The sequence below is a fragment of the Hyposmocoma kahamanoa genome, unplaced genomic scaffold (assembly GCF_003589595.1).
Source record: "Hyposmocoma kahamanoa isolate Upper Pololo Valley unplaced genomic scaffold, ASM358959v1 64, whole genome shotgun sequence".
Taxonomy (NCBI): Eukaryota; Metazoa; Arthropoda; class Insecta; order Lepidoptera; family Cosmopterigidae; genus Hyposmocoma; species Hyposmocoma kahamanoa.
In genome coordinates, this window is record NW_020653852.1 from 5,508,971 (window position 1) to 5,529,732 (window position 20,762).

General features: G+C 36.6%; 2 protein-coding genes across 3 annotated transcripts; both read left to right on the forward strand.

Annotated features, from left to right (window-relative positions):
• Positions 1 to 1,371: 1,371 nt before the first annotated feature.
• On the forward strand, positions 1,372 to 2,845 carry LOC113231101. The gene is made up of 2 exons (XM_026465274.1): positions 1,372 to 1,590; positions 2,691 to 2,845. Exons 1-2 carry the CDS (start codon positions 1,378 to 1,380, stop codon positions 2,778 to 2,780), a joined length of 303 nt encoding a protein of 100 aa, XP_026321059.1. The 5' UTR covers positions 1,372 to 1,377; the 3' UTR covers positions 2,781 to 2,845.
• A 1,085-nt stretch (positions 2,846 to 3,930) lies between these two features.
• LOC113231094 (NADH dehydrogenase [ubiquinone] iron-sulfur protein 5-like) lies at positions 3,931 to 8,889 on the forward strand. 2 transcript variants are annotated; one of them, XM_026465267.1, is made up of 4 exons: positions 3,931 to 4,126; positions 4,539 to 4,601; positions 4,816 to 4,938; positions 8,454 to 8,889. In XM_026465267.1, exons 1-4 carry the CDS (start codon positions 4,031 to 4,033, stop codon positions 8,541 to 8,543), a joined length of 372 nt encoding a protein of 123 aa, XP_026321052.1. In that variant the 5' UTR covers positions 3,931 to 4,030; the 3' UTR covers positions 8,544 to 8,889. The 2 variants fall into 2 exon arrangements, with proteins under 2 accessions (XP_026321052.1, XP_026321053.1); XM_026465268.1 differs by lacking the exon at positions 4,539 to 4,601.
• Positions 8,890 to 20,762: the final 11,873 nt, after the last annotated feature.

Here is a 20,762-nt window from a genome sequence, read left to right on the forward strand (position 1 = left end):
AATAACATTCGCCCATCGCTACTCTCTACTCTATTTTGTACATTATAAGAATGTACAAATAGAACAGAACAGACGCAAACCGTACCGCAAACATACGTATAATAAATAAGTAGGTTTCATTGCAAGGAGATCAACTTACCGCACAAGTGCACATATGATCTAGAATAAGTCGTATAATATTATACTTGAGAGGAGCTGTTAGAAAAATGCAGTTAATTTCTATAATGTTTATATTTAAAATTCCACTCTAATTTCGTTAAAGTATAACGAGGGACATACGTAGTTTGTAGCTTGTGCAAGCAACAGGGGCGACCCCACTGCTTAAGATACATCGTCGAGTTTAAAATTACATTAATTAGAAACTAGAAGACTATAGAATATAACAAAACTGTAGAAACTATATAGCCTAACTCCGAAATCACTATTAGCAGTATCTCTTGATCTGTATGACGAAAAAATGTCGAACAATATAGCATGCAAATTAATCTAAAATTACTAGCAGGGATAGTGTTCATGAATAGTCGGTCATGGACAAAATTCCATTTTGAAAAAATCATAGTTTCAGAAAATTAAATATTTCGAGTTCTTAGGTTTTCACGATTTGTAACAACACATAGGAAATGAAACTATTTTTCCGGATTAACCGTGACCATGGGATCTGTAAAGGGCCCGAAACGTCGGTTTGCTTGTAAAAGTAGATATACGCAATTTAAATCCGGAAAAATAGTTTCATTTCCTAAACTAAATATTTTTCCGGATATTTTTCGTTTATTTTTCTAGATTTGGCGTTGGGCCAACAACAAGTGGTGGTAGCGTGGTTGTTGGAGGTTTTTTCGCTGTTGTGAAATCATTTTAAAGCACGTTTTTCTTTATGTAGTTTTTAGCTATACAAGTTTATTTTATAATAATTTACGCTAATAAAACTTCAAAAGATATTTCTAAACGTAGAACGTATATGAGCCTTCCAAATTATATTTTTCCAATTTTTACAAATTTTTCAAATTTTCTGGTATTTTTCCGGACAAATTTCCACTATTTGAAATTATTTCGAAAAATTCCCCAACAGTCTCTACGCCAACAGTAAACAGGAAGTCTTGCTCGGAAATGGAAACACTAGAACTATCTGTCTGTCACTGTCAGTCGTTGTAATCGACAATTTTTCGACATTGAAAACAGAAAAAATTGATTTCGAATAAATTTAAGGGTATAAGGGTAAGTTCACATAGTCTTTTGACATTTTATTAAATATAGATGACGTAAGATTTATTATGATAAGATCAGCACGCAATTAAAAATATAAACATAAATGTTTACGTAATTTTCTAACCTAATAAACTGATCTGTTTATTCGTTTTTATTATTGTGTTTTAGGGTAAAATGTCGCTGTCTCCGTTTTTCCGGTCCCCGTTTACCGATATCACCGCTTGTCTGATATCTCATCAGACGTTTGGCAAATGCCAAAAAGAAGAGATGCGCTACATGGACTGCCTTGAGGTGTACGGCCTGGAACGGGGAAGAGTCAAATGCGAGAGACTTTTCGCCGATTTCCATGAATGCCAAACGAACACTTTGCAATTCAAACGATTTATGGTAGGTACCTACTTCAAACTACTATGTATTAGCGCTATGCTCCTTACTAATAATAAATAAATTATAAAATGGCATTTATTTATCTATGAAACATATGCAAGTATAAGCAAACAATTAAAACCAAAGAACAGTAGTGTAGACAAAAAGGATGAAGACTCGGCATTGCTGATTTTCAGGCTTCACCTATGACTATTCGCTTGCTGCTTCAGACTGGCAAGTGAAGTGTGTACTAAACACCAGGCCATTAAAAGAGGCTGTCTGTTTTGCACTTTGTATAAAAATTTAATGTTGTAGTTAAAAAAATTTCATAATTTTAATTATTAATTTTTATTTACTGAGAACGATGATGTCATAATATACCATTTTAACATAAAATGTAAATATGGGCAAAAACATGTTTCACATAGATCTATATAATGTTTATTATGTAGTATTTACACATATATTTCTTAGAACATTCTTAATATTGAGTTCTTAGGTTTTCGCAATTGTTACACATAGGAAATGAAACGATTTTTCCGGCTTTAAATCATGTATATTTGTTTTTACAAACAAACAAATATATTATATATTTAAATATATTGTATATTTGTTTGTTTGTAAAAACAAATATGCGCGATTTAAATCCGGAAAAATAGTTTCATTTCCTAAACATTCTTAATACTCAAGTCAACTGTATCTAATTCGGAATAGTTTGATTTATGTTAATTAATTTTAGATATAACTGGAAGATGACTTTACCATCTCAGTCAGCCGTGACCTACATGTAAAGAGTCTGAATTTTTTTAAAACAAATGTACAGGATTTAGGTTTTTTTTTTATGTAATATTTATTTATTTATTTAGGACAAGTTAAAAAACAAACAAACAAGCGGTCAAAACAATAGATATTGTGGCTCGAGTTTTTGTGTTGTTTCATTTACAAGTTGCCATGGCATGCGTTTATACATAGGAGTATTAAAAAAAATAAAAGTAATGGACTACTTACAAATTAACTGTTTAAACTTAAAGTTACATGTATTTATTGGTTTAAAAAAAGTATATTATTCATTTCCAATGTACTTATTTCATGTCATCTCCATTTCTAATTCCTCCTTACAGGCAATGCGCGCGGAAAGGGATCGACAAATAGCTGAAGGTAAACTTAAGGGCGATGAAAAATTCGTAACTCCAAGGATTGACAGTTTTTGATCATTAATCACTACTTTGTAAAGTAAAAAAATAATATATTAGCAATCTGTAATAAGTGTATGTAATAAAGTTAATTATATGAAATATTGATTTTTCTTTTTTTTTATGATTCCCAGTTACAGCAGTTCCAGAGCCACGCAAGAGCTTTAAATCGCAAATGGCACTGCCACTGCGCCCGTCACCCTGAGACATAAGTTGACAAGTCCCATGTCACTGTAATTTTATGAGCACTCTTGCCAATGTAAAACTGGAACTGAAATTTTCACATTACCTACTCGTAAAATCTACAAGTTGAAGGTTAATCTTGTCAGTCTTTAGTTTACTTTAACTGCCTCCGTGTCCGAACGGTTACCATGCCGGACTGTCACGCAGAGGTCTCTGGTTCGATTCCTGGGCCAGGAGAAATATTTGCGTGTCCTACATTCGTCTCTTTCGTGTCTATGTGTGTGTCCATGGCACCTGGACAACTTGACATTTTTTGACACTCCATAATTTTATTTTTACAAACTTGACGCTGGCGAACAAAAGCCTTCGACCAATGTGTGTTGCCAATGATGACTTGGTCACTGAGACGTGGTCGCTCACTATGGGCCTATGAAGCCTCAATCTCAAGAAGACTCAAGGTCACTCAAAGGAAAGGGTAATGCTCGGAGTTTCGTTGCGAGACCAAATCGGTAATGAGGATATCCGCAAAGGAAACAGAGTAACCGATATAGCCCTAAGAATTGTAAAACTTAAGTGGCAATGGTCAGGGCACATTGCTCGCAGAACAGATGGCCGATGGGCCCGAAGAGTTCTCGAGTGGCGACCGCGTACCGGAAGACAGCGTGGGCAGACCACCCACAAGGTGGACTGATGATCTGGTGAAGGCAGCGGGAATCCGCTGGATGCAAGCGGCGCAGGACAGGACGTTGTCGCATTCTTTGGGGGAGGCCTATGTTCAACAGTGAACGTGTTTTGATTGAAATGATGATGGCGCTGGCGAAGTCTTACTAAACGCGCCGCCAATGAAAAATGACTAGCTAATTTGCTTCAATGTGGATATGTCCCTTACTTCGTGTTTTCATTGAGTACCTACCGCCAATAATATTTTACTTTATGTAACTGACATTGTTGTCACAATCAAAGAGAGTTTTAATGTGTGCGTCATAATAATATGTCAAACTCATAAAAAAACAATTTGACGAACAAAAATTTTAGAACAAATCCACTTTTAGCTAAGATTTCTTATTAAACATTTCTTAACAAAAATGGCGTCATCGCTTTCGCCATTTTTACGGCTGCCCATCACGGACGTCACATCGGGATTGATCTCGCATCAGATATTTGGACGATGCTCTGTACAGGTAAAGTCGTAGTGTTATCCAACTTATTTACATACATCTTCATCCAAGTTATGCATAAAGATGTATATGTATATTTATATACATCTTTATCCAACTACTGAGGACGAGCCCTCATTTAAGGGTGTATTATCTAAAGTCCTTTAGATTTCCTGCAACACGGACCTCGCGTATGGAATGATCTCACATCAGGGGGTCTACTCTCGATCTCCGTCCGACACCCGTCCGAAACAATTACTGTCAAATAAGTAATATTCGACAAAATTAAAAGACAAGTATCAAGTATGAAGCTTCATTCGCATCACGCGTCTTTTCATTTGGTCAAGTATTGCTTATTAGGCAGTAATTGTTTCGGACAGATGTCGGACGCAGATCGACAGTAGACCCCCAGATATTTGAACGATGCGCTATACAGGTGCAGTCACATCTTAATCAACTACTGCCCATGAGGTCTTATTTAAGATGCGGGCCTACAGTCGTAAGTATACCCTCTTTCATGCAGGTCACTTAGGGAATGATCACACATCGGATATTTGGACCATGCGCTATAGTCTACAGGTCTTCTAAATCGGACTCTCACCATTAAAATAAGTAAACTGCTTTTTAGTCCTGCAATTAGCTCTATTCGACGATGAATATGAAATGGTTTAGTCCACGTGCACACCGATAATTTTAACTATGTTTTACTACAGGAAATGCAGCTGATGGACTGTTTGGAAGCGTACGGGCTGGACCGCGGCCTCATCAAATGCAGGTGCTATATCGACGACTTTAAAGAGTGCCAAATGATGACAAAGCAGTTTGCCAGGTTCATGGTTAGTCTGTGGTTTGTCCTTCTTATAATTAAAATGATTATACACAGCGACTTTGAATAGCGCGTGTGCAGTGATACGTTAATTTTATACCTTTACACGTACGTGACTCAGTAGCGATAGAATCGCGATGCAAATGCGATACAGTCGCAACTGTAATGATACGATCGAAATTGGTATAAAACGATTATAACATTCATATATTTAGGAAATGAAACTATTTTTCCGGATTTTAATCGCGTATATTTGTTTTTTCAAACAAACCGACGTTTCGGGCCCTTTACAGGTCCCATGGTCACGGTTGACTGAGGTGGTACAGTCTTCAACCAGTTATGTCTAATATTAATGCAAACCACCCTATTTTTTCACTATAATTAAATATTCATTTCCTATGTGTAACAATCGCGAAAACCTAAGAACTCGATATTCATATATTTTTTTAATATATAACGTAACCTACGTTGGCTCATGGGAAGGAATTAAGCACTTTCAGTAGGCAACAAACTTCTAATGTCTTAAACTGTCTTAAAACCCATTTGGACATACAGTGTTCAGATGTGAGGTGTGGCTGGCAAGAGTATATACTTTGTCTCCAACGAGTGCAGAATTGTACCCTGTGGCCGATTATCAATGCCCCTTGGTTCACTCGGAATGAAGAGATCCATAATTACCTAAACGTGCTATCGGTAGCTGTTGAGATCAACCGACACAAAACCAAGCCAAAGAACGTTTATCCTGCCATCCGAACGAACCTACTAATCGCAGAACTTCTAGAGCCATCAACTATGGTCAAGAAGCTTAAGCGAGACATGTTCTATAGTTGGGAGGTGCGGCACTGGCCGCTCCACCAAAAACGCCCAATCCCGTTCAAAAGATTCAGAAGATATATGGCTTGGCGGTCGATCGCAAATAAAATAATTGAAAAAAAAAAATGTATATATATATTTGAATAGAAATAGTAAACAGCCCTATCAAAATGACGAATTTCAGACAAGTCAGCAACAAAGCAGCGTAAAGCACTTGATAGTCCGCTTTACGCCAATTCCGATCTAGACACGTACCCTGTTGTTCAGGGGTACGATGATGGTGAGAAAATAGCGGAGGCCCAGCCACGTCACTGTTTTATAGTCAGTTCAAGCGCGGGATTGTATTCATCTATCGGTACTAGGGGGTCACAACTTTGTTTTTTTTTATAATACCAAGTGACGGGACGAACAAGTCGTGCATTTGATGGAAAGCGACATGCCTGTCCATAACAGTTGCAGTGCCTTCAGAGCTTTAAATCGCAAAGATATGAGGGGCACTGCCACAGCGCCCGTCACTCTGAGACATTAGTTGACAAGTCCTATGTGCCTGTAATTTTACCAGCAACCTTACCCTTCAAAACCGGAACGCAGTAATGCTCACATTATTGCTTGGCGGCAGAAATAGGTGAAGTGGCAGTACTTCCCTGGACGAACTCTTTCAGAAGGAGCTCTACTGCTGCTAACTGAAACGTATTAACCTGAGCAAGGGCAAGATCTCTCAGTCTTAATTGTAATTTCCCGCCATGACCATTAAGCACTGTATTGTGATCTTGTAACTTATAAATTTCACGGAAAAAATTATGTTTTTGGAAAATTAAATTAAATTAAAGTCCCCTAAAACCCTTATATTAGGATATTAGGACCTATCCTTTTTGTTTTGTATTCGGCGGATGTCATAAAGAATGTGAAATACTGCAATTGCCATCTTTATGCGGATAATGTCCAAAACTATATTCATACGAGTCCACAGGATTTAAAACTGTCCCTGATCAACTCCGATCTTGATAGTATTGCCCGATGGTCAAATCATAATGCTTTGATTCTGAATCCAACTAAATCTAAGTTTCTGGTTCTGGATTCAAAAAACCAGGTTGTGAGCATCCTTTTACACAATCCTAGGATTGGTATTCTTGGATCATCGGTAGAATTTGTTAACCAAGCCAAAAATTTAGGTGTTACTGTGGACAGTGGTTTGCGATTTGTGAGTCATGTAGAGTCTTGCCAGGTCTTGTCTCTTTCGACTCAAGGTACTATATAAAATTCCTCATTTACTCAGTGAAGATATTAGATTCAAAATGTGTGAATCGCTTATTTTATCAAAATTGAATTATGCGGATACAGTTTTCGGTCCCTGTCTTCTCTCTGCCTCAAAAAAAATAATACAACATGTTCAAAACGTGTGCATTCGATTCTGTTACAAAATTCCACCCTAGAGTCACATAACACCTTTGCTAAAGCTACACGGTATTCTGAATATGGAATCTAGAAGAACTTTTGCATTTTTCTACATTGATGCACTCTGTTGTTAAATACAAGAGTCCACCTTATCTAATGCCAAGTTAAAATGGCGTACTTATTCCTATAACTCACGCAGAGTTAATAGTTTTTTATTGCTAACGCCATTCCATAAAACAAGAGCCTTTGAGGGGTGCTTCCGGTATCAGGCATCTAAATGCAGGAATAATCTGCCTCCTCCACTTAGACAGCCAATTTCAAAATCCGCATTTAGAAAACGAATGACAAATCTGTTGATGGAAAACCAGCGTATGCTCTGATGCCGAATGTTCCTAACTCTTGTCTTCTAACTTATTTATATTTGTGTATATTTACTTGTAGTTTGTATATAATATAGTATACATGTAGCACATGTGTATTGTAAATGAGTAGTGTGGCATAAAGCAGAGGATATACAGAGCATGTACCATTTCCTTAGATCTCAGCCGACGCTGAAACAGGAACGACTGAAAATCAGCGTCTATCTCGCCTGAGACAGACATATTGCTGAGTCGTATCCTTTTCTTCTTTTGCGCCGCTATACACACTCTCTAACTTAAAATCCCGCAGCCATTTGTTGTTTTAGTGTTAAGTATTAGATTTAAGTGTTATAGTGACTCAATTTAATGAATAAATGTTTTTATTTCCTTCTTTCTTTCTATATTGGACAATTAATGGACTATTAGCATGATAGTTATCAAAGAAATACATATTTTGGTAATTTCGAACTGTGCTAAAATGGTCGTCAATTAACTACATTGGGCCATACACAAAATCATATCCTAGGACCGACTTTATACAGCATTAGATTTAGTAGCAATAGAGCTCCTGGTGAAAGAGTTCGTCCAGGGAAGTACTGCCACCTTACCTATTTCTGCCGCCAAGCAGCAGTGGCAGCATTACTATGTTCCAGTTTTGAAGGGTAAGGGTGCTGGTGAAATTACAGGCACATGGGCTTGTCAACTTATGTTTCAGGTTGACAGGCACAGTGGCAGTGCCCCTCAGATCTTTGCGATTTAAAGCTCTAAGTGTCACTGCAACCGTTATGGACAGGCGTGTAGCTTACCTTCATTTATTGTATAACTTATTTACATTCAAATGCCATTTTGAACTTTTTACATTAAGTTTGTACAAGAATGAACCGTCTTTAAAAATCTTGCTATAAGGTATCTTTGCCTGTTAATAATTGACATATATATCAACCATTGTTTTTCCCAGGCAATGCGCAAGGAACGCGATAGGCAGATCCACTGCGGGATCTTGACTGGAGAAAAGAAGTATGTAACTCCAAGGATTGACAGCTATTAGCAAATACTTGTGTCCGTCCACAAGTAAAAAAAACTTGTGGCGGAATTTTAAGGAAGTTTATTCTTGCACTAATGAATATTACTCCAAAAGAGCATATAATTCCAAGACCATAAGGTACCTGAACCAACGAACTGACACGTTGTTAGGAACACAGAGTCCTTTACGATGATATAATTTATTCGAGCTCATTTCGTAGTACTGAGTACCAGCCAAAGTTTGACCGCGACAATTCTTTCTAGCGACGCGGATATTAATTGTTGTTGTGACAGCTAGAGGCACTGTACAATTTGCCATATGAAGTGTTTTAGTCGCTTGTGACAACTGTTGTTACTGTAAATCACATGCGCCCATATTGCTCTAAGTTTAAAATAAAGTTTTGATTCAATCTGTGTCTTTACTTTTTAAATACATACCTAATAAACCTATAGACTAATTCTATAATAAACTGGGAACTGGTATTAAGATTGGGTATCACGGTTTTATGTAATTTCTTAGCCACTAGATGACGATGGAGGCGTGAAACATAGTATATAATAGTTTTTAGGCTTAGCGTTACGGTTTTATCTAATCTTTTAGCCTGCAGATGGCATTGCTGGCGTGAAATATAGTTTAGAGTTTTTAGCCTGGTCGTTACGGTTTTATGTAACCTCTTAGCCACTAGATGGCGTGAGAGGCGTGAAACATAGTATAATAATAGTTTTTATGATTTTTAGGCTGAATGTTACGGTTTTATGTAATCTTTTAACCTGTAGATGGCATTGGTGTCGTAAAATATAGTTTAATAGTTATTAGCTTGATCTTGCCGGTTTTATGTAATTTCTTAGCCACTAGATGACGTTTGTGGCACGAAATATAGTTTATTTTTAAATTTTCACGACATTACCTGCCTAAACATTATAAATTACTTATTAATGTTTATATTACGCGGCTTCACGATATACAAATATAAAGTTTATTCGTTTTCTGTGTTATCGTATAAAGAAACAATCATTTACGATTCTGCTAATTATAATAATAGCTTAGGATTAAAACTATACTCGATTCATATCCTAAAAAATAATTTCATTTCCAATGTATAATAATCGCGCAAACTTAAGAACTCTATATTACAGTCTCTGTAAATAGCATCATCTCTTACCACTTGTAATGCATCATGACCTAATGTTTTAAAACATAACATCTTATTTATTAACACTCACACACGGACAGGAAACTGTCCGGAATTGCTATCACAAAATAAAAATAACAATTTCGAATTTTTAGTATGAATTGTAATAATCGCTGCGTCTTTGCAAGCAGACGTGGCCCATACACAATGTCATAAACAGCAATCCGTGCTTTTTCATTAAGCTAATCACTGATTCCGTGTAAAACCTTAAGGCGATAAAAACATTCACATAGAGTTACTACATCCGGATTTGCACTAACAACCTATACCATATATTTAGATTTACATGGATTGTGGAATAGACTATTATCACAGGTGCATTACTAAATAGTGTGCAGGTCGTGATTCAAGCTATTCGAAGCCGGACGTACATTACTAGGATCTACATAACCGTCAAAACATCATCTGCATTGTAATGACATTTACTATAAGAGACTGCACTTATCAGGTCGACAGTGTAAATAATTAATACAACAGGAGCGGTCCTATTACGGAGCCCTGAGATACTCTGACTATTAAAGTCCTAGGTTGCGATGTTAATAATGCCGTACCATCAATCTGCCTTGAAAGTTTAACCCCATGTGTTCTTTCACTTAAATAATTGCCAAACCAGTTCACTGAAAGAATACTTAAACTGTATTAAGCCAGCTTCGAGAGAAGGAGTGAGATATTTATCGAATCGAACGCGCGAGAGAAATCCAACAGAATGCAATCCAACAGCTGTTGTCTTTTTATGTAATAGCTTTGTTAAATTGTGAACCAAGGTTCCTTATTAAATGATTTATTTGTGAGGGTCTATTATTGGCTTTTAGTTGTTCTTTCTATGATACCATACACACTGGTCCATAACATTGCCGCTTAGAGCTTTAAATCGGAAAGATCTGAGAAGCACTACCACGGCGCCCGTCATCCAGAGACATAAATTGAAATGGTCTTGTAATGTCACGATCGATTCTAACCGCAGTAATACTCACGTCATTGCTTGGCGGCATATGTAAGTAAGGCGACAATACTTTTTTTTTATGATACCATGTGACGGGACGAACAAGTTCTGGGTCTGGTGGTAAGCCACACGCCTGTCCGTAACAGTTGCTTTAAATGAAAAAAAAAAGGGGGCACTGCCACTGCCACTACATACAATTACTTCCCTGGACGAATTCTGTCACAAGGGAGCGCTACTGCCGCTAGTTGTTATTATTATGTAATTTAGTTTTAAGCTGTTGGTATTCCTATTAAATAAATAAAAGAACACTGATGGTAAACGCCTTTAAAGGAATTCATAACACAATCTAAAGTTCATATAATTACATAGACAAAAATATTTACTTTACGCCCTCGAAACTTGTTACGCACACATAAAATAGTGTGCTGTTCGCTGTCCTTTTTTAAAATATTCATGAATATTGAAAATTTCGAATTTGAACATCAAGCCATAAAATATTTTGTTTTTTTTATGTAAGTAATTAAGATTGTTCTATATTGTTGTTTGTAAATGCTATTAATCATTTTACGTTAAAGTAAAAAATAGTAATTTTTTTGTACAGAAATTAAACGTGACGATGAGACTTAAACAAATTAATTTGTATTTTTGCCGTTCTTAAAATTAGAACTCAAATGGCAAAACTCTTAATTCCTATCGGTTTATTTGTAGGTAGTTCCATTCCTTGATTACTTATTGTTAACGCATGCTTATAAGACTTGAAACCCTGTATAACTCCACACAAAACCAAACCTAGCAGTAGCAAAATAGTAGTAGAGCTCCTTGTGCAAAAGTTCGTCCAGGGCAGAACTACCACCTTACCTATTTCTGCCGCCTCTGTGAGCATTACAACACAATTTGACAGTTAAATAAACTTTACTTCGTTTTTTTTAAATTAAAAAAATGTAAACAAAAATGCTGTGATTGTAAACCTTTTTCTTTAGACAATAATTACTGTAAAAGAAAATATCATGGAAATTGATGACAAATGACACGATATTATTATTTTATAAAAAGATCCGTTTAGGGTTTGGGACCTCTGTTTCTTTAAGTTTTATATAGAACAAGTCTTTGAAATAGATTAAGTATATAAAGTTACAAATATTCTATTTAATCTTTAATGAATATTACGAGTAAAAAAATGTAATAATTACATAAAGGTACTGAATGTGTTTGAGAATGAAATGGGCGTCTAATAAAAGACCCAAAATTTCCTTCTGTCTAATGCTAAAAAAAAACAAAGTTTAAACAGCAACCATGACCTTCTGGTTCTATTCTCTATCTATATCTGTTTGTATTTTTTTTTGTCGGGTAGAGGCGCAGCGATCGTTTCATACAAAGGGCGTCTGTTGCGCGAAGCTAAACTACGACCAATAAATATACCAATTAACATTATTTTGTAGATTGCCTTCAAAATAAATTACTTAATAAAGTATCAATTAAGGTGATGCTCTGTAGTGCTTAACGTACCTTAAAGAGTTAAGGTTTTAAAGGGTAAGAGTAGAGGTGGGCGTTTGAACGAAAAGCACTTAAAAAAGTCTGCTTTTTAAAATAAGCGCATAACCACGCTTTTCATTTTAAGCGTAAGCGTTGTTTTTAAACATAAAGTCTTTGCGCTTAAACGTTTTTCTAGACGATTTTTTAAGTGTCAAACCAAAAAGTGTTTTAAGTGAAAAGCGCTTTTACAAGCATGCTTTTTAAACGTACGTTTTACCGTTAAAAAAATAAGCAGCATTTTCCATTTCAACGATTAACAACTACAAAAGTTAAACAACTTATGTTTTTGAACGCTTTTAAACGCCAATGAACAAAATGTTAATATAATAATATTATGTCATAATAAAAATATAACTCGATTTTTCCAAAAAGACTTATATTAATACCTTTAGTGGTCTACTCTTGCATTTCGCTATCAACACAACGTTGCAAGCTTTTTTTAACATAAAAGTCTATGCGCTTAAACGTTTTACGATTTTGTTATCTTCTAAATAAAAAGCGTTTAAAAAGCACGCTTTTTTAAAAAAGCATAACGTTTAAACGTTTAAAAAATAAGCAATTTTTCCCATCTTTAGGCAAGAGTGCTGCTGAAATTACAGTCACATGGAACTTGTCAAGTTATGGTGAGATGGACGCAGTACCAGTGCCTCTCAGATCTTTGCTAGATCATTTTATTCTGTACTAGACCAATAGTGACGCCGAACGAACGAAAGGGAGTGATTTGATTGATTAACTACTACTACGAAATAACTTTCTTTCGTTCATATTCGTCGTTTTATCACAGTGCACCAGTGGGAAGGCTTCTTTGTTTAAGAGCTTTGTAAAAACCACTACTAAACCCACAGACCACATCTAAACCTCTTTATCTGACACGTTCTTGTACGTATATATACAACACCACGTTTAGTAGCAGGAGATCTCCTTTTGAAAGGATAAGTGCACATGAGACTTGTCAACTTAGGTCTCAGGGTGACGGGCGCGGTGGCAGCGCCTCCTCAGATCTTTACGATTTAAACATGAATATCGCGGCAACGGCAAACATGAAAAAAAACTATTGGAAAATCATTATTTCAATTCTCGCATATGTATGAAAAGGGAACATCAGCCGTGACGACCGACAATAGAACAAAGTTTATAATTATCACATCAAATTTGCAGTAGTATATAGAAGCCGCCTCGTTTGGTTTGGTAGTTTTTTCGATCAAAAAGTCACGGCCGGTCGAGCTCGTTTTTGTATACAATTTTGGCGCCATAATATTATATAATTAGATGTTACAACTTGATCGATGGTCTGATCATGCGCAATTAATTTAGCATAAAATTAAGTAGCCGGTAGTTATTAAAATATCATACTAATACAAAGTAGTTCCTAGCAACTAATGTACCTTTTTTTTGCTACCACATTAAAATGGCAAGTGTTGCGAAATAATTTTATTTGTTTCGACTACCACATACAACCTTTTAGTTTGGACAACTTTTGTTTAAAAAATCTTAATTACTAATCAATAGCTGCTTGCCAACTCTAAGTTACAGTATTAATAATATAATCCTAAGAAACTATTATAAACCCTGATAAGAAAAACGAAGATATTATATTCAAACGCAGAACTCTTAAAAAGATCCAGCGAGGAAAGTCCTCACCCATTATATCATAAAAAGTTTTGCCATTACGTACCATTCTTTTCCAGTACGTCTAGAGCGCTTTGGGCAACAATCGGCGAGGAATTTACACTGACTGGCAATCCTTTAACCACAATGAAAAGCATTATAGTGTATGCCATCGATACGATAAGAAGAAAAGAAGACAAGAATGTTAGCTCACAAATATGAAAGAAAGCCACAAGCCAAAGGACCATACTCAACAGGGAGAGGACAAAATATACGTGCGAAATACGTGCACTCCTTATCATAACTAACGTAATCGACATTTTTACCGAAACAGAGTTTTTAACACATCTGGGATCAGCGAAACTAGATCTATAACCCCCCCTCTGATTGGTTTTTTAATATCTTATTTAGCTTTTTGACGACTGTTAAGCAAAATCAGCGTAATAACATTTTTTTAGGTAGCAGTAAAAGTGCAAAAAAGCGACAGTGAAGGTAAGCGACACGCTTGTCCATAGCAATTGCAGCGCCATTCAGCTTTAAATCACCCTGAGACATAAGTTGACAAGTCCCAAGTGCCTGTAATTTCACCAGCACCCTTACCCTTCAAGACCGAAACGCGGTAATGCTAACTGCTTGGCGGGAGAAATAGGTAAGGTAGCAGTACTACCCTAGATGAGCTCTTTCACAAGAAGCTCTACTGTTACTAAACCGAAATAACTGTCGAGTTCTTAGGTTTTCGCGGTTGTTACACATAGGAAATGAAACTATTTTTCCTGATTTTAAATCGCGTATATTTATTTTTTCAAACAAACCGACGTTTCGGGCCCTTTACAGCTCGACTGACTCGAAATATTTGTGTTACGTAATAGTTACCGAAATGCAAGTGCGTTAGTTATAACAAGGAGGACACCGCAAATGTTCGCCAGCTCTGTTGTTAATCGTCCCTATTACAATAACTTTAGCCTTTTACACCCGGGTTAAAGACGTACTTCATGAACCTGAACCACAATATCCTCCCTTCCCAATTTCTCCCGGCTCGGGAATCGAACAATGCAACTTCGATAATTTTAATTTTAACGCTTGCGATAGGAACGTCCAAGGTCCAAGGTGGCTTGTTATGCTCTTGGCTGTACCTCGTTTCAGGACTGCAAATAGTGTATTATGTGTGGAGGTTGGGAGGAAGAAGATTGAAAATTAATAATTTAAAAATGAAATCAGATTTTTGTTGGATTGCGAGTGGCGTCTCTATCCTATAGGGTCCTGGCAGAATACCAGCGTCGCGGGCAGCCGCGTCATTTATGCTGAGCCAGCGCCTTTTTCACTGCCATGACTTCCAAGTGTAATATTAGTAGATAAGAATATCATTATTGTTATATATAAGTTAATGCCTATATCATGTATCTGATGTCATGGTGGTGAATAAAGCTTTTATCTATCTATCTATAGTGTAGTGAAGGTAAGTGCGCAGCAGGCTGCCAGGACATTTACTAGTTTTCTAGGATTATTTTCTTTCCTTCGTATCTGATTTCAAACTTGGTATCGTAGACTGCTCTATCTTTTTTTGTTTCCCTTTCCTTGTAGCAAGTTGTATACCCGCTGTATCTTGCATACCGATTTTCATGGTGTCGCCATTTCTGAGATTCGGAGTTCCAACCCCGGCCGGGTCAATGTAGAAAGTAACTTTTTTATATTGTCTCAGGTCTGGGTGTTTGGGGTACCGTCGTTGTTTCCAATTTCCATAACACAAATGCTTTAGTTACTTACTTTGGGATCGGAGCAACATATGTGATGTTGTCTAATATTTATTTATTTAAATTAATGTAAACTACTGTCCCTACTCTTCCGCGAACGTATAAGATTATATTGTTACCGAGACTATGTGCTTGCCCCAGTCTATTAAAAAGATACGACATTCTATTCCCTCAGCTTTAAATCATACTCTTGGAATAATAATGTCACATGTGATCATGTATCAAAAGTACTTTTGTCATATGAATGCACAGACCACATAAATACTTATCGAGTTCTTAGGTTTTCGCGATTGTTACACATAGGAAATGAAACTATTTTTCCGGATTTAAATCGCGTATATTTGTTTTTTCAAACAAACCGACGTTTCGGGCCCTTTACAGGTCCCATGGTCGCGGTTGACTGAGGTGGTACAGTCTTCAACCAGTTATGTCTAATATTAATGCAAACCACCCTATTTTTTCACTATAGTTACAATAGTTATTAATTTATTTAAATAATGAATAACTATTGTAACTATAGTGAAAAAAATAGGGTGGTTTGCATTAATATTAGACATAGCTTAGCATTTATTTAAATAATTAATAACTATTGTAACTATAGTGAAAAAATAGGGTGGTTTGCATTAATATTAGACATAACTGGTTGAAGACTATACCACCTCAGTCAACCGTGACCATGGGACTTGTAAAGGGCCCGAAACGTCGGTTTGTTTGAAAAAACAAATATACGCGATTTAAATCCGGTAAAATAATTTCATTTCCTACACATAAATACTTTCTTCCATGTATGAATGCAAGACAATTAGCCTGATGTATCTCACTGATGGGTAAAGCCCGATCCTGAACTAACTGGACTCAATCTTTAACGTAGGCGGCCAGTTCATCACACCATCGCTTATGGCGTATCGCTTTTCTATCCGTTATAATAATATTATTAGAATAATACGAACTGCATGAAACAAATAAAAGGTCCTATTCCTACATCGAGTATATAACCAGAAATAGAGACGAAATGTCTTTTACTTTGTTTGAAAATTATTCTGCCAAACCATTACGGTAACACCTGTGCTTCGATTGGCCAGCCCGAATTCGAAACAATTGACGGGTCGTCAATTGTTTCACTCCAAATCGACCAGTTTAACTTGAGTTTTGCCATTATGGAGGAAAATTGAAAAGTTACATATTTAATATTGAATTACCGACGAAATGTGATTCCGTTTGTATTGTAATTAGATGTTTGCCAGTTTTTCCTATTATAGTTGACAGCGCAGGGTCGCGTACGACAAGGTTGTTTAATTTGACAGAAAGTCTGACAATAACCTAATTAGGATTTTCACACAATTAAAAACATATTCATGTATGTTTAATATCAAATCCTTATTGACCGTTAATTACATGTCAACCCCGTAGATTTTCAATATTTTTTAAATAATTCAAAACTAATGTGGTTTTAGTACGCAATCTTTTTTCTTCAAGGGACGAGACGAACAAGTCGTTCGCCTGAAGATAATTGACACGCCTGTCCATAACAGTTGCAGTGCTATTCGGAGCTTTAAATCGCAAAAATCTGAGGCACACTGCTACTGCGCCCGTCACCCTGACTGGCACTTAAGTTGACAAGTCCCATGTGCCTGTAATTTCACCAGAATCCTTACCCTTCAAAACCGGGACACAGTAATGCTCACATCACTGGTTGGCGGCAGAAATAGGTAAAGTGGCAGTACTTCCCTGGGCGAACTCTTTCTCAAGGAGCTCTACTGCTACTAAAAATCGTAATAATCATCCCTTAACCCGGTACAAAAATATTACTAAGTACGTCAAACAAATTATGTAAAAAAAAATGTTATCGACCAATTTCGTTCATAGAATCTTTAAACCCCTGTCCTGAAAATTTGTCATTTTGCAAATATGGCCTTATTACTACCTACCTTATTACACCAAGAGTGCTCAATGGTCTATTACATACATATACCTTTTCATAGGAGCCAAAATAATATAATTTAAATATAAGAGTGGCTACACACGGCGACGTTTAGCAGCGATGCGAACGCGCGACTGCATCGACACAAACACGGGATTGCATCGCTGCAAATGCCTATAAATCCCAAGTTTAGCGGATGCAATCGCGCGTTAGTATCGATGTAGTCGCACGCTTGCATCGCTGTTTAAACGATTAGCGACTCGCGTTTGCATCGCCGCTAAAAATCGCCGTGTGTAACCGCTCTTAATGGTATTCCTTATTGTCATTTTCTGTAGAAGGAGAACCAGGACTATAATGTCTTCGTGCTCCTACCAATAGGACTATTTATTAGGACCCTGGATTGTTGTATGCGAAGGATTTGTCGTAATTAAAACTACACACTACTAAACTTAATAGTTACATAAACGGGAATAGAATAAAACGGGCCCTATCTCAACCGGGAACTACATAAGTGTATGTGCAAACTCTGATCGCAGAACAAAAATCGATGAGACGAAAAGAAATCGTATTTACACGATTGCGTGGGGCAGTTGTTTGCCAATCCAGTATTTATGAGGGGCCAGAGGAGGCAGGCAAAACGGAAACGGAATATGTGTCTGCTCTGCCTACATAATAAATTAAAAATAGCTCACTTTGACAAACATCGTTTTCGGTCACGTATTATTTCGATTCGATAGGCCAGAGGAAATAGACTATTGTATGAACAATGTAGAAATATGCAATATATTCTAGAACTATGTTGCCGATATTGGAGCACTTACGATTGTCGATTCTTAATTTAAATTTACTAAATAATTTTGCGCTTCCTATTTTTTCCTATATCTATGGTCCTATTCAACGATGGTTTTTGGACGTTCTCTGGACATGAATTATAAACCAGCTCCAACCCTATACTGGAAATCATTTCTAGTAGAGTGAACTCTACCTACATTCATGCGCCATCTTTTTTCGCCTGTGTGATTCTGCTCCTTTGATATGTTTTCTTTTTTATATTTAACGTGGGCTAATTGCAATACGTTTTGTCTGAGCCAACAAGTAGAATCGCGAAAATTTTGCATACATGTTATTATTTTAATTCATCGGTTTGTTGATGTATTTTTTTTCTAATGGGGCTGACATGTTCAATAATGATCAAAACCCGTAAATATATAGAGTAAAAAATTTAATGCTGGACTTTTGTGTCTGAAAAATGAATTATTATTATTCAGTCAGGATAACACCTGGATAGTGAGTGCGCTTTTCAGTGATAATTACGAATATTAGGAAATTACATTTGCTTAGGAGTAATCCAATGAATAGGTATCTAAATCATATTTATATAAATGTGGCTGATGATTTCAATTGCGAGGCAAGTGAACAGCAAAAAAGTGTTTGTTTCGCTATTTAATATCCTTGTACAAAGCATTTAATTGATTATAAGTATTATAAGTCACACTCGGACAATGACCCCGTCCCAATGATGAAATAACGCCGAAGGTTGTATCACTCGCCCAGCGTTGCCCTCTAATTATGAGAAAAAAAAAATATAAAAAAATATACGGAACTGTTTGACAAAGGGCTTCGACCTCAATTTTTTGGGCCATTTACATAAAACTACCTCTATTTTTTCGAGCAGGTAAAGGACGATCAACTTCGGAGTTCATACGAAAGTATAAACCTTTATGGGGTCTACAAACTTTAATTTAAAACTTTTTTATTTCGTAAAGAGGTCTTCTACCCTGATCAGTTTCTGGTTTGAACTTTAACGCAGGTAATTCTACCTTTTGGGGAAGCCGTGGCCGTTTAGTAAACATTCCAACTTCTTAGCATACTTGTACAGTCAGCAAGTGTATATAAGTCTCTAAAAGCGATAGTAGACAAAGGATCTGAACAAAATTGCTTATCTAAAACACAGCAAAACAGTATACTTAGGTCTAATATCAAACACTATTTAGCATTGGTATTTTGACTTTGTAATATACTCAATTTAAAAAAAAAGAAATCTGGTATTTTATGTGGGCGTCGAATTTGAAGTGCCCGCTAAATATGTATCAATGGATTTCTAAGCGACGAATTACTTACAAAAAAGCTGTAATTATTACTAAGTTAACAATTACTAAGTTATAAAATATGTAATAAATATAACTTAAAAAAACTTCAAAAGTTTGAGGATTACATCTATTAGCCAAGTTCTGTTGAAATCAGTAACGGATCCATCCCCTAATTTGTCATCCTTAGAGAGGCGGAATATTTTCTTCAAATTTAAATAGGACCACTACTTTTTTGTAGGAGCTGTCCAACAAAAAAAGAATTATTTAAATCGGTTCACAAATGTCGTCACAGTAATTACGTAATATAAAAAATACAGTCGAATTAAGAACTTCCTCTTTTTATTAAGTCTGTTAAAAATATGTAATAAATTCAAAAGAGAAACGAGTGTAACTGCACCTATTGCCAGAATTCTTGTACACTGTCATTTTCTTTGTGTCGAAATCGCCTTGATTTAAATTTTTTTGACGATCTCGGAGGCTCAACGGTTTGCACTCTGGGTTCGAATTCCTGTAGGACTAATTTGGAAAATGAAAAATTGGTTCTGGTTTGAGTGTTCTGGTTAGTGCCTCAAAGTGACTTCCATTGTTCTGGCACTCATAGTACAAGGGATTCCCTAGTTTGACACGGTTGTCAAACAAGGGAATCCTAAGCCAAACTAAGCCTTGTGAAAGAGTTCGTCCAAGGAAGTACTGCCACCTTACCTATTTCTGCTGCCAAGCAGTAATGTGAGCATTTCTGCGTTCCAGTCTTGAAGGGTAAGGGTGCTGGTGAAATTACAGGCACATGGGACTTTTCGAGTTGTGTCATTGTGATGGACGCAGAGGCGGTGCTCCTAAGATCTTTACGATTTAGAGCTCTGAGTGGCACTGCAACTGTTATGGACTGGCGTGTCGCTTGCCATCAGGCGCACAACTTGTTCGTCCCATCCCAGTGGTTATTCGGCACAAAAAAGAACAGAACGTACCTAACTAAACGCATCGCTGTGTCATTACAGTGTTTACCGTTGTACCTATAATGCCTTTGTTAGAAATCAACTGTGTTATTTAAATTTGACCTTATCTAATGGTAATACTGCCATACCCCACGCCAATTAACTGCCTCCGTGGCCGAACGGTTACCATGCTGGACTGCCACGCAGAGGTCCCAGGTTCGATTCCCGGGCCGGGAGAAATGTTTGTATGGCGTACATTTATTTCTCTCGTGA